This window comes from Haliotis cracherodii, unplaced genomic scaffold (genome assembly GCF_022045235.1).
Source record: "Haliotis cracherodii isolate W230 unplaced genomic scaffold, xgHalCrac1.p SCAF_7, whole genome shotgun sequence".
Taxonomy (NCBI): Eukaryota; Metazoa; Mollusca; class Gastropoda; order Lepetellida; family Haliotidae; genus Haliotis; species Haliotis cracherodii.
In genome coordinates this window covers 24,731,279-24,744,739 of record NW_027266330.1, presented here as the reverse complement: position 1 = coordinate 24,744,739, position 13,461 = coordinate 24,731,279, and the positions used below count along the sequence as shown (strand labels likewise).

General features: G+C 40.5%; 1 protein-coding gene across 1 annotated transcript; it reads right to left on the bottom strand.

Annotated features, from left to right (window-relative positions):
• Positions 1-9,851: 9,851 nt before the first annotated feature.
• LOC139448451 (uncharacterized) lies at positions 9,852-12,039 on the bottom strand. The gene is made up of 2 exons (XM_071230000.1): positions 11,334-12,039; positions 9,852-10,402 (listed from the first exon to the last, which is right to left on the bottom strand). The coding sequence occupies exons 1-2, from the start codon at positions 12,037-12,039 to the stop codon at positions 9,852-9,854; spliced, it is 1,257 nt and encodes a 418-aa protein (XP_071086101.1).
• Positions 12,040-13,461: the final 1,422 nt, after the last annotated feature.

Sequence of the window (13,461 nt, the reverse complement as noted above, 5' to 3'; positions counted from 1 at the left end):
ACGCAAACGCGGCTCTGCATTGTACGTATAAGAACTTCTGTACAATGTAAAGCCATGAGAAGGTCGGAGAAAAATCACAAACAAAAAACTTAACGTTTCCATTTGAAAAGACACACAGCAGCTAGAACATTTTACTGCTTGCAAAGAATTCAACGGGGGAGATAAACATCCCTGGCAAATAGGATATGCGTCATGACAAATCACGTCACCGTTCTGCATCATGGGCAACGAATTGTTTACGTCAACTTTGAATTCTAGATCCTGAAACTTGACGGGACATCTGTGGATCAAAGATCAGGGTGTATATGTTGTTTACTGTCCCATTCATCATACAACTTCGCTAACGTGACAAAGTGGTGACATGCTGTTCCGTGTTAATGTACATGCAGCAACAAAATGATATATGACGAGATCACCAAGCGAAAATAGCCACACGTATTTTCCTGGCTCTACACAGGTTATTCATGTCAGGCACTGTCGACATGAAACATGATCTGGTGGGTGGGAGTTGTAACCTGGAACATTGCTACATAGGGAACACAGCTATAAGCGTTTAGTTGGGTTTTATACCAAGGGTACACAGTAAGTGAATCGGCCAAAATGAGAAAACAGTCCAGAGAATTGTACTAGGTTATTGAGTGACAGGGGCAGAAGGTTCGTAAACAGCTTATTTACAATATATCCTGCCTGGTAGATTGCACCTGGCAGTGGTGGAGAGAAGGGGTATCTCGTGCAGAAGGGGAATGTCCGAGTAACTCTCCATTCCCTAAAAATAATGGAGCAGAGGCCCCCCGTAAAAGCCTTAAAAGCAAAAAATTTTATGTTTATAATGTTGTTACAGCAGGTTACTACATCAATGATCATATTTAAAGCAAATAGATTCAGGTCTCAATATATCCTATAATCCCCGTCAGCATTTAATTATAAGCGATTGATGAAATATTACTTCAGGACCCCACGAGACCCGGGAAGATCCGGGGAAGAATAGGTCTTCAGCAACCCATGTTTGCCGGGAAAGGTGACTATGTTTGTCGTAAGAGGCGAATAACGGGATCGTGTGGTCAGGCTCGCTGACTCGGTTGATGCATGTCATCGCTTCTCAGTTGAGTGGATCGATGCTCATGATATTAATCACTGGATTGTCTGGTCGATTATTTACAGACCGCCGTCATATAGCTGGAATATTGCTGAGTGCGGCGTTAAACAACAAACCAAACCAACCAATACAGCACAACGCGGGGATAATGCCACCTATGTACATTAGACAAAATGGAATAATAACCACGTTGGCATTATAGTATAGTGATGTCATTGAATATTGAATGTCTGTAGATATATCCATGGTATTTCAACATACTCAGTCGATTAGTGATATTACCTTGTCACCAGCTAAAACACAGGGTGTTTTGATTTCTAAAATGGATTTAACGAATTAGATTACAAAAATATCCAATATAAATGGAGCATATGTTTCTCTATGTCAACTACTACGATCTTGTCTAGTGTTTGTTCAACATTTCAACTGAACTGGCCAGACTTATGTCCCGAGATCATTCATATGACATTTGAAAGTACTATTGCCTTTTACTTTATTTCTTTCTACAAAAGTGTCTACCGGTACCTCAAGCTTTCTTTTGAACTATGAAATATTATATGAAATAATATGCATCAACTGTATGGTATTTTACTACATATTGGTTTTGTTGCCTTATTTGAAGCCGTACTGTTGCAATATTCTTGCCTATCACGGCGGCCTGTAAATAGTGGAGTCTGGTCCAGACAAACCAGTGATTCTAATCATGGGCATCGTCCCAGAGCATCTGAACACAATGACACGGAATCAACCAAGCCGAGTTGGATACCCGACACATCGTCTCTGACAACGTTGGTAACTGGGAACGTGATGCTATATCCTCTTTTACTATCTAATCCCCACTTGGTACAAATACATAGCAACGTTTCACGCCTTCATAACATGCTTTTGAAGGATATTGCTGATTCTGCCATGACCGTCTTAAACTCTGTCAGATGTTTCGACAGTGGATTTTTTTATACCCCTTGTTCCCAAACCAGATACTTACCTTGGAATACCATCAAACCTTACCTTTGGCTGGGCCCTACCCAATAGCGGTAAAGACACCTTGGTTTTTGTAAACTCATAAATGTAACAACATACAGATTCAAGGGATAAATGATAATGTAAACTCCTTTCTAAACCGATTTACTTTTTGTGAAATAAATGGTTTAAAATACATCAAAGATTGTCAAAAGAACCTCTTGCGGTTTACATACCATTCGATGCGTACATGTTGTATCCGAAGGACGACTTCGACACCGACCCCGCCGTACACAGACGCAAACGCGGCTCTGCATTGTACGTATAAGGACTTCTGTACAATGTAAAGCCATGAGAAGGTCGGAGAAAAATCACAAACAAAAAACTTAACGTTTCCATTTGAAAAGACACACAGCAGCTAGAACATTTTACTGCTTGCAAAGAATTCAACGGGGGAGAAAAACATCCCTGGCAAATAGGATATGCGTCATGACAAATCACTTCACCGTTCTGCATCATGGGCAACGAATTGTTTACGTCAACTTTGAATTCTAGATCCTGAAACTTGACGGGACATCTGTGGATCAAAGATCAGGGTGTATATGTTGTTTACTGTCCCATTCATCATACAACTTCGCTAACGTGACAAAGTGGTGACATGCTGTTCCGTGTTAATGTACATGCAGCAACAAAATGATAAATGACGAGATCACCAAGCGAAAATAGCCACAGGTATTTTCCTGGCTCTACACAGGTTATTCATGTCAGGCACTGTCAACATGAAACATGATCTGGTGGGTGGGAGTTGTAACCTGGAACATTGCTACATAGGGAACACAGCTATAAGCGTTTAGTTGGGTTTTATACCAAGGGTACACAGTAAGTGAATCGGCCAAAATGAGAAAACAGTCCAGAGAATTGTACTAGGTTATTGAGTGACAGGGGTAGAAGGTTCGTAAACAGCTTATTTACAATATATCCTGCCTGGTAGATTGCACGTGGCAGTGGTGGAGAGAAGGGTTATCCCAGACAGAGGGGGAATGTCCGAGTAACTCTCCATTCCCTAAAAATAATGGAGCAGAGGCCCCCCTTAAAAGCCTTAAAAGCAAAAAATATTATGTTTATAACGTTGTTACAGCAGGTTACTACATCAATGATCATATTTAAAGCAAATAGATTCAGGTCTCAATATATCCTATAATCCCCGTCAGCATTTAATTATAAGCGATTGATGAAATATTACTTCAGGACCCCACGAGACCCGGGATGATCTGGGGAAGAGAATAGGTCTTCAGCAACCCATGTTTGCCGGGAAAGGTGACTATGTTTGTCGTAAGAGGCGAATAACGGGATCGTGTGGTCAGGCTCGCTGACTCGGTTGATGCATGTCATCGCTTCTCAGTTGAGTGGATCGATGCTCATGATATTAATCACTGGTTTGTGTGGTCGATTATTTACAGACCGCCGTCATATAGCTGGAATATTGCTGAGTGCGGCGTTAAACAACAAACCAAACCAACCAATACAGCACAACGCGGGGATAATGCCACCTTTTGTACATTAGACAAAATGGAATAATAACCACGTTGGCATTATAGTATAGTGATGTCATTGAATATTGAATGTCTGTAGATATATCCATGGTATTTCAACATACTCAGTCGATTAGTGATATTACCTTGTCACCAGCTAAAACACAGGGTGTTTTGATTTCTAAAATGGATTTAACGAATTAGATTACAAAAATACCCAATGTAAATGGAGAATATGTTTCTCTATGTCAACTACTACGATCTTGTCTAGTGTTTGTTCAACATTTCAACTGAACTGGCCAGACTTAAGTCCCGAGATCATTCATATGACATTTGAAAGTACTATTGCCTTTTACTTTATTTCTTTCTACAAAAGTGTCTACCGGTACCTCAAGCTTTCTTTTGAACTATGAAATATTATATGAAATAATATGCATCAACTGTATGGTATTTTACTACATATTGTTTTTGTTGCCTTATTTGAAGCCGTACTGTTGCAATATTCTTGCCTATCACGGCGGCCTGTAAATAGTGGAGTCTGGTCCAGACAAACCAGTGATTCTAATCATGGGCATCGTCCCAGAGCATCTGAACACAATGACACGGAATCAACCAAGCCGAGTTGGATACCCGACACATCGTCTCTGACAACGTTGGTAACTGGGAACGTGATGCTATATCCTCTTTCACTTTCTAATCCCCACTTGGTACAAATACATAGCAACGTTTCACGCCTTCATAACATGCTTTTGAAGGATATTGCTGATTCTGCCATGACCTTCTTAAACTCTGTCAGATGTTTCGACAGTGGATTTTTTTTATACCCCTTGTTCCCAAACCAGATACTTACCTTGGAATACCATCAAACCTTACCTTTGGCTGGGCCCTACCCAACAGCGGTAAAGACACCTTGGTTTTTGTAAACTCATAAATGTAACAACATACAGATTCAAGGGATAAATGATACTGTAAACTCCTTTCTAAACCGATTTACTTTTTGTGAAATAAATTGTTTAAAATACATCAAAGATTGTCAAAAGAACCTCTTGCGGTTTACATACCATTCGATGCGTACATGTTGTATCCGAAGAACGACTTCGACACCGACCCCGCCGTACACAGACGCAAACGCGGCTCTGCATTGTACGTATAAGAACTTCTGTACAATGTAAAGCCGTGAGAAGGTCGGAGAAAAATCACAAACAACACACTTAACGTTTCCATTTGAAAAGACACACAGCGGCTAGAACATTTTACTGCTTGCAAAGAATTCAACGGGGGAGATAAACATCCCTGGCAAATATGCGTCATGACAAATCACGTCACCGTTCTGCATCATGGGCAACGAATTGTTTACGTCAACTTTGAATTCTAGATCCTGAAACTTGACAGGACATCTGTGGATCAAAGATAAGGGTGTATATGTTGTTTACTGTCCCATTCATCATACAACTTCGCTGATGTGACAAAGTGGTGACATGCTGTTCCGTGTTAATGTACATGCAGCAACAAAATGATATATGACGAGATCACCAAGCGAAAATAGCCACAGGTATTTTCCTGGCTCTACACAGGTTATTCATGTCAGGCACTGTCAACATGAAACATGATCTGGTGGGTGGGAGTTGTAACCTGGAACATTGCTACATAGGGAACACAGCTATAAGCGTTTAGTTGGGTTTTATACCAAGGGTACACAGTAAGTGAATCGGCCAAAATGAGAAAACAGTCCAGAGAATTGTACTAGGTTATTGAGTGACAGGGGCAGAAGGTTCGTAAACAGCTTATTTACAATATATCCTGCCTGGTAGATTGCACGTGGCAGTGGTGGAGAGAAGGGTTATCCCAGACAGAGGGGGAATGTCCGAGTAACTCTCCATTCCCTAAAAATAATGGAGCAGAGGCCCCCCTTAAAAGCCTTAAAAGCAAAAAATATTATGTTTATAACGTTGTTACAGCAGGTTACTACATCAATGATCATATTTAAAGCAAATAGATTCAGGTCTCAATATATCCTATAATCCCCGTCAGCATTTAATTATAAGCGATTGATGAAATATTACTTCAGGACCCCACGAGACCCGGGATGATCCGGGGAAGAGAATAGGTCTTCAGCAACCCATGTTTGCCGGGAAAGGTGACTATGTTTGTCGTAAGAGGCGAATAACGGGATCGTGTGGTCAGGCTCACTGACTCGGTTGATGCATGTCATCGCTTCTCAGTTGAGTGGATCGATGCCCATGATATTAATCACTGGATTGTCTGGTCGCGACTTGATTATTTAGATACCGCCGTCATACAGCTGGAATATTCCTGAGTGCGGCGTCATACAACAAACAAACAAAAGGAGCCCACGAAATTATGATGAGCCCTGTATCATGCATTTTAAATATCTTGGTGCACGTGCAACAGCGGCAGAAAACGTATTCCTCGTGCATCACGCAAGGGCGACTCACACAGAATAAATACAGCCGACAAAGAGTTCTGTTGAATTTAGCAAATAATTTTCCACGAGACAATGTTTGGTCAAAGTGTGAAAGTGGGGATGTGTTTTAAGTAGGGGAATATCCTTGTACCAGGTCTCAACTCTATTATTTTTAAAGAAAGGAGCGATTGACGCCATAAATGTGTTTTTATTCAGGAAATCACAAAATTTAGAACTTTACAGCATGTACTTAATGAAGAATGTTTTCGTAGCATTGTATAAGTAAACGCAACATGCAACTGAAAATCGTTTTTTGTTATCTTTCACCTGAACTTTTCATGTTTTTTACTGTTTTGTTTGCCAATTGTATTCAGCAGGTGTCAAAATGACATAGGGACGAGCCTTTATTAAAGTGTAGTAAAACATACAAGCTTTGTAAATATACTATTGCCGTTATTAAATTATGAGAAGAAGATTATTTGAATTGTAATGTCTACTAACTGATTAGTAAACTGCCCTAGTCAATTAGCAAATATTTACTAACTGATTAGTGAAATATCGTAACAAGTTAGTGCCTGAGTGGACAGTGCAATTCACTAAGTACGTAAGTAAACTAAGCAAACTATTTCGGTCAGTGAGCAGTTTTTGAGGGCATTTCGTTCTTTGACATACACAACATAGCAGGGGCAGTGTAATGATGGGACAGTGTCCAAGCAGCAATCAATCCGATTATCCAGTATATATCAACATTCTGTCGCGAACAATTCGCCCAAGTGACGAGTTCATTCTTTAGGAATCAATAGATTCGGGTGATTGCTGTGACTTTAGGGGTGGTGGGAACGCCTTGTGGTAAAAGCGTTCGCCCGTCGTGCCGAAGACCTGGGTTCCATTACCTACATGGCTACAATAGGTGAACTATATTTCAACGGAAAAGAAATCAGCTCTGTACACAGCCATAAGCACTTGGGTGTTATATTTGAATCCAGTAGCAAATGGTATTGTCATATAGATACCATAATTAAAACAACTTCCAAGATGATTTACTCAATGAGAAAACTCAAACATCTACTTCACAGAAATACTATTAACAATATATATAAAATGTCCATAAGACCACACTTTGAATACGCATGTGAGGTGTGGACTGGTTGCACCGAAGGACAAAGTGAGAAATTAGAACAATTACAATTAGAAGCTGCACGCATTGTTACTGGTTTACCTAAATATGTCCCCAGGCATCCATTATATTACGAGACCGGTTGGGCGTAGAAAGAAACGTAAACTTTGTCTTTACTTCAAAATTAATCATAACATGGCCCCTTCCTATCTAACAGATATTCTACCCAAAACCGTTTCTGTAAAAAACTCATACAGTCTCAGAAAATTCTGATGAAACGTATACCAAGTTTTCCATTGATCAGGCCATGCGCCTTAATTTTGTTTCTCAGGGTAGCTTGAAGTGGGGGATTTGGCGCACCTGTTTGTGTTACTTCAGGCTTGGTTATGGGCGGTCGGGTAGCCTAGTGGTTAAAGCGTTGCTCGTCAAGCTGAAGACCCGGGTTCGATTCCCGACATGGGTACAATGTGTGAAGCCCATTTCAGGGGTCCCCAGCCGTGATATTGCTCGAATATTGCTAAAAGCGGCGTTAAACCATACTCACTCACTTACTCTCTCAGGCTTGGTTTCTTCTTTACAGAAGGTTAGTAATAGACCAAAGTTGGTAAGACGTTTGCTCTCATCTGCCTTGCACTGCGCGATGACGGACTCTGATGTGGGCAGCAATTTTCCCTTGTTTTCCGTTGATATAACTGCAATTCCCAGTCTTTCCAGAATTTCAAGCAGTTGGATCCGACTCAGTCCGCCTCAGTCCAAAAATAAGGCCCGCTCCTCTTATGATCTTATGATCCTGGCACGCTAAACCAAATGTTACTGAGCTCACCAATCACTATATTGACTGAAAACACAATGAGGAAATCGGGTCATTATTTCCGTATTCTCAACATCCATCTGACACTAGTTGACATGATCAGTATTAACTTTCGATGAACAGGAAAATATAAAATCCTATCATTAAAATATAATATTCATATTTACAATGCACGAATAGTAATTTTACTTCAAGGAACACGTGCTTGGAAATGAGTTTAACAGAAACTCTACTTGAAATATCAAGTGTTAGACTTGGAGATATACTACAGAACAATGAGTGTACTATTATCAATTACAGATACCAGTCAATAACACATGAATTATAACAAATGGATTTCCAGTGGAAAACATCACAGTGAGAAGGATTATAACAATGAGCACAATTGAAGCGAACTGCAAATCACTATGTAAACAAGACAAGCAGAGTTGTCTCCCATACCCCGTGTAACGATTCTGTTTCAATGACCGTATATATATATATATATATATGTGTGTGTGTGTGTGTGTGTGCGTGTGTGTGTGTGTGTGTGTGTGTGTGTGTGTGTGTGTGTGTGTGTGTGTGTGTGTGTGTGTGTGTGTGCGTGCTTTTGTGTGTGGCTGTCTGTCTGTCTGTCTGTCTGTCTTATGCCGAATTTATAGTGCTAGCCCACTGAGATACCATGCCGCAAGTTAACATGAATATTCCACTCAGACACAGTATTCTGACACTGAGCCGACCTTAATGCCAAGCGCCAGACAGGGTAACAACAAGTACTATCTTTTAACATCTTTTGGTATGACCCAACCGGGACCGGGACCCAACCCCTCATCGTCCACTTTCCGGGCGGACGCTCTACCACTAGACCACGGAGGCGGTCGATATAGGATAGAAACAGGAAGTCGACAAGATCATTGCAGGTATCCGGTACAACACCCCAAAACAGGTCTCCCACAGACCGAGGCTCAGCAGATAAAGCAAGCTAATGCTAAGGGAAGCTGTGTGTATGTTTTCATAAATATATTCATAAATATGCATGATGTACAAGTTATTTGGAAAATAATAAAAAAACACTGAAAGACATTCAACACATTCATCTTTTCTTTTGGTATATCCCTTTTGCATATGCCTCGACAACATCCGTAATGATTGGAGGTTTAACGATCGGATACTTTCAGATGACAAAAGACGCCATTCTTTCAGTGTCTTTTTCCATACCTTTTCTTCTCAGCTCACCAATGGTGGGCGAGTTTGATCTAACGTCACTTCGAACAGTTTCAGTTATGTCCTGGATCACGTCATGTCTTGATGTGGGCGGATGTCCCGAGGTGAAGCGAGTCCTAGAGGTTAACTACATGAGTGAGTGAGTGAGTGAGTTTGATTTTACGCCGCTTTAAGCAATATTCCTGCAATGTCATGGCGGGTGACACCAGAAATTGGCTTCACACATTGTTCCCATGTCGGGAATCGAACCCGGGTCTTTGCCATGACAAGGGAACGCTTTAACCACTAGGTAAACCCACAAGCATGAGTCGAACTTAGAATCAGGGCCAACTTGAATTCGAACATATCATATTACTTTTTCATAAGTACATGTATGTGAAATTAACGTTTCAAAGGTTGAGAATCATTTATCATGTTACGTATCAGAATTCGCCGTGCAGACTTGCGGCCATCGGGCCCACCTGAGAAACTTATGATCGTGGGTTCTAATTCAAGTTTGCCCTGATTCTAGGTTTGTCAGCACCATGAATCTACTTGAAATATAATATAGTAACGGAACAAGTTGAACGGAACAAGTGCCTGAAATTATGATCTCTGGTATGTATATGATTTTAGACTTTTATCCATAAAAATATATCAAGGATCTTCTTATTCTTTTTTATGACCAAACAAAACTAAAACTAAATAATAGACACCAACAAGAGGTTTCACCACAATCCTTTATTTTTCAATTCATTTAGGTAACTCAATATTACATTCGCTTTCACTACATTCATCCCAAGTCCATAATGCTGACCATCAAAGCTCGTCATTCCATCCGTCATGTTAAAGGTATCGAAAATAGGAACTTTCCAAGCTCGCAGGAAAGGCTCCATATTGCCATTGTAGCGTTTTACGCTGTCGTACGACTGGGCCAATACTTTCGGGGACTTCAACGCCCCCGGAGCATGACTCGCTGCCCACAGTACTTTTGGCCAAGGTCTCGTATTGTTGCGCATGTAGGACAGTGTTGGTAACAGAAACTTCTCTTGAACTTCTTTATGGTTAAAATTATTGTGTGGACCTATACCTACAAAAAGTAATGACTTGCTTTTTATATTTGCGACTCTTTGTTTCAAGTGTGGGCCAAATGTTGCAGAGTAGAAGTACTTCAGTTCCAGGTTAACTGTGCCATTGCAGGCACGACGCTGATGCTTCAAATGCAGTCGACACAACTTTTCTGTGAACATATACATTCCGCTACACACGTTTCTAACATCTGAAACACAAGATCAACAAGTCAAGGCAAATGATCAACATTAAAAATGTTTATATTATCAATGGAGCGGTTTATACAACAGCTGCTTCTGAACACAACTGAATCGGTCAACTGACATTGATACGTTTGTTGTCGTACACGGTATTCCAAAAGAATTATCTCGAATATGTTTTTCTCAAATATTGATCAAATAATATTTTATCGATTAAGCGTTTGACGTCTATGTGCATACATAATATAGGAAAGTATTCATAGATGTGTGAGTATGGAAATAATATATTCAGAAAACTCAGAAAAATAGCATTTTCCTCTGACGTGTTTCATTGATATCCTCAGTGATATAGTTTTATCGATTCGCATGTTTCCTTCTTTTCCTTTAACTTTGTTATTGGTGAGGTGAGGTGAAATGGGGTTTAACGTCGCGTCCAAGATTATTGCACTTATATAGCGACGTGCATGCACATGTGTGTGGCTGCTTGTACTAGTCTGGACTGATGCCGATTTATAGAGCTAGCACACTGAGATACCGCAGTTTAACATGAATACTCCACTCAGACACAGTATACTGACTCCGAGCCGACCAGTCCTTCTATTAGCCCCTAATGCCGAGCGCCAGACAGAGTAACAACAAGTACCATCTTTTAACGTCTTTTTGTATGACGCAGCCGGGGAGCTATGTACATGTATATGTTTATATGCGACTAACGGGATCGTGTGGTCAGGCTCGCTGACTTGGTTGATACATGCCATCGATCCCAATTGCGTGGATTGATGCTCATGATATCAATCACTGGATTGTCTGGTCCAGACTCGAATATTTACAGACCACCGTCATATAGCTGGAATATTGCAGGAATGCGGAGTTATACAAAAAACAAAACCAAGCAATTTCAAACCTCAAGATCTCACACATTGAATCATTTAAACTTACTCTGTGGTACATTTTCATTCATGGCTCCATCTTTCATATTCCCTGTAACAAGCAGCACCATAGCTGTATATACATGACGAACCAGAGAATCCCCAACAAACAAAATGGTGCTGCCACTGAGGATGCTGCAAGCTTCATGGGGGCTGTGTTCCTTGTAGCCGTGTCTTGGTTCTGAAGGGGTCCAGGTGGAATATTCAGCATGTTTCTGCTGCCTCATGTCATAGCAATCAGGACACACACATTCCTCCACAGACTTCATAGCACATTTATTGTTGAAGCAGCACGGGGTTGTTCCTTTAGGATCACACAAGGCTCTTATCCACTTAGCAGTTTTAGATCCGGTGTGGGTAACATTTCCACAGAGGCCATCAATCCTTTGATAATTCTTAGGTAGGGTGTATCGGACATTTACGTCAGACAGAAAGTTCAAAATATCTTCATCTTCCCTTTTTGTCAAAGGACGTGTTTTCCAGTGCCCTGTCAATAAATGCGATAGGATACTCGAATGTTGATCGAATGGTGTGATGTTTTTAGGTAAAGGATAAACCGATATGCCGATTGTTGGCGGATAGATTTGGAACATATGACTTGACATGTTGCTGAGCATGTCAAAAGTCATAACGCGAGGGCCGCCCATGTACGTAACAAGAGCTACAAACGATGCTATCAATAACATCATAACGAATATCTTCTTGTATGAAGCCATGGCTGAAACAAAACAAAACGAAACTTATATTCATTGTATTGACATGTTATACATGAAAATTAACATTGAACAGCTTTCTTATAGCACATAGTTTGAACAGAATATACACTGCAAACACGAAAACGTCGGTTTTTTTCGTTTATGGTCATTGGACGGAAAAACGACGTTATTTGGACGCTTTCAAACCATCGTTTTTCCGTCCAAATGACGTCGTTATTTGACATCGGAATTTACTGGGAGAGAACGATATCATTTAGCTCCTCCCTTTCTTGATTGACATTGTCAATCAAGCAACAGCATCGACCGATATTCCTACTTCTCAGATTTTATTGGTCAGTTCTCGCGTGTTAGATTACAGGCCCGGACTGTGTACATGAATGGCGGCACTTTCTTAAAGCGGTTGTCAAGTAGGAGTTTATGTCATGGGAAGTTCACCTCAACCGATTCCAGCAGTCCTGCTTTTATCTGATCCATTGACCTAAGTTTGTGGCTCTGTGACAACACGTACAAAAGAAAGTCTTTGTACAGGAGATGCAATGGGCTATTCATGGCATATCACAGGCTTTTACGGATTGTGAACCGGCCTCGCGATATCTAATCCGCTGTCCTCGCATAGATATTAACATATCTTCGAGATCTGTCTGAATGAACTGCGTGACAACATTCAAGAAGTAGAAATACTAGAATGATTCCACCACAGAAGCCAAATCTTAAAGTTGTTTGATTCTTCGGTAGCATTTTCAATTAATGTTGTTTACGAAAGGTTCCTGAATACATTTATCGAGATTACGCTATCTGCATGGATGACCTATTCCTGCATAGATATATCTAGATCGGTGACGCTAAGCCGGTGTCTCGTACCCAGATCCGGACATATCAGTGAAACAGGCACTCACTCACTCACTCACTCACTCATTCACTCACTAACTCACTCATTCACAATGTATCAATGTATCAATCTATCAATCTATCAATCTATCAATCTATCAATCTGTGTATCAATCTATCAATCTATCAATCTATCAGTCTATCAATCAAACAATCAATCAAAAAAGAAATCGAGTGACGGATGCTTGACTCATTGTAAGTCTTTGTACGCCATTGTATCGTTGCTAGTGGTATAATTGTAAATTCTCCTCGGCGTAATATATATCTTGCAGGTGTACGTAAACAGGATGTGTTTGGTAACTTGAGTAGGAAGCACAAGTGCACGAAGGGGTGGTATTTCAGATGACGAATGAAAGAAGACAGAAAGATTGTGACCCAAATTTAGTGACTGGTAGCCGTGTCGCACAGACGAATTTTTATTAAACGTATCTCCGAGAGTCAGTAAGAAACTAGAAATAACTGCCTTTGTTCTCTAAATCTCACCAAGTTTCAGCTTTCGCCCCTTCCTTTGTGGAATGAGGTTTCACATTTGTA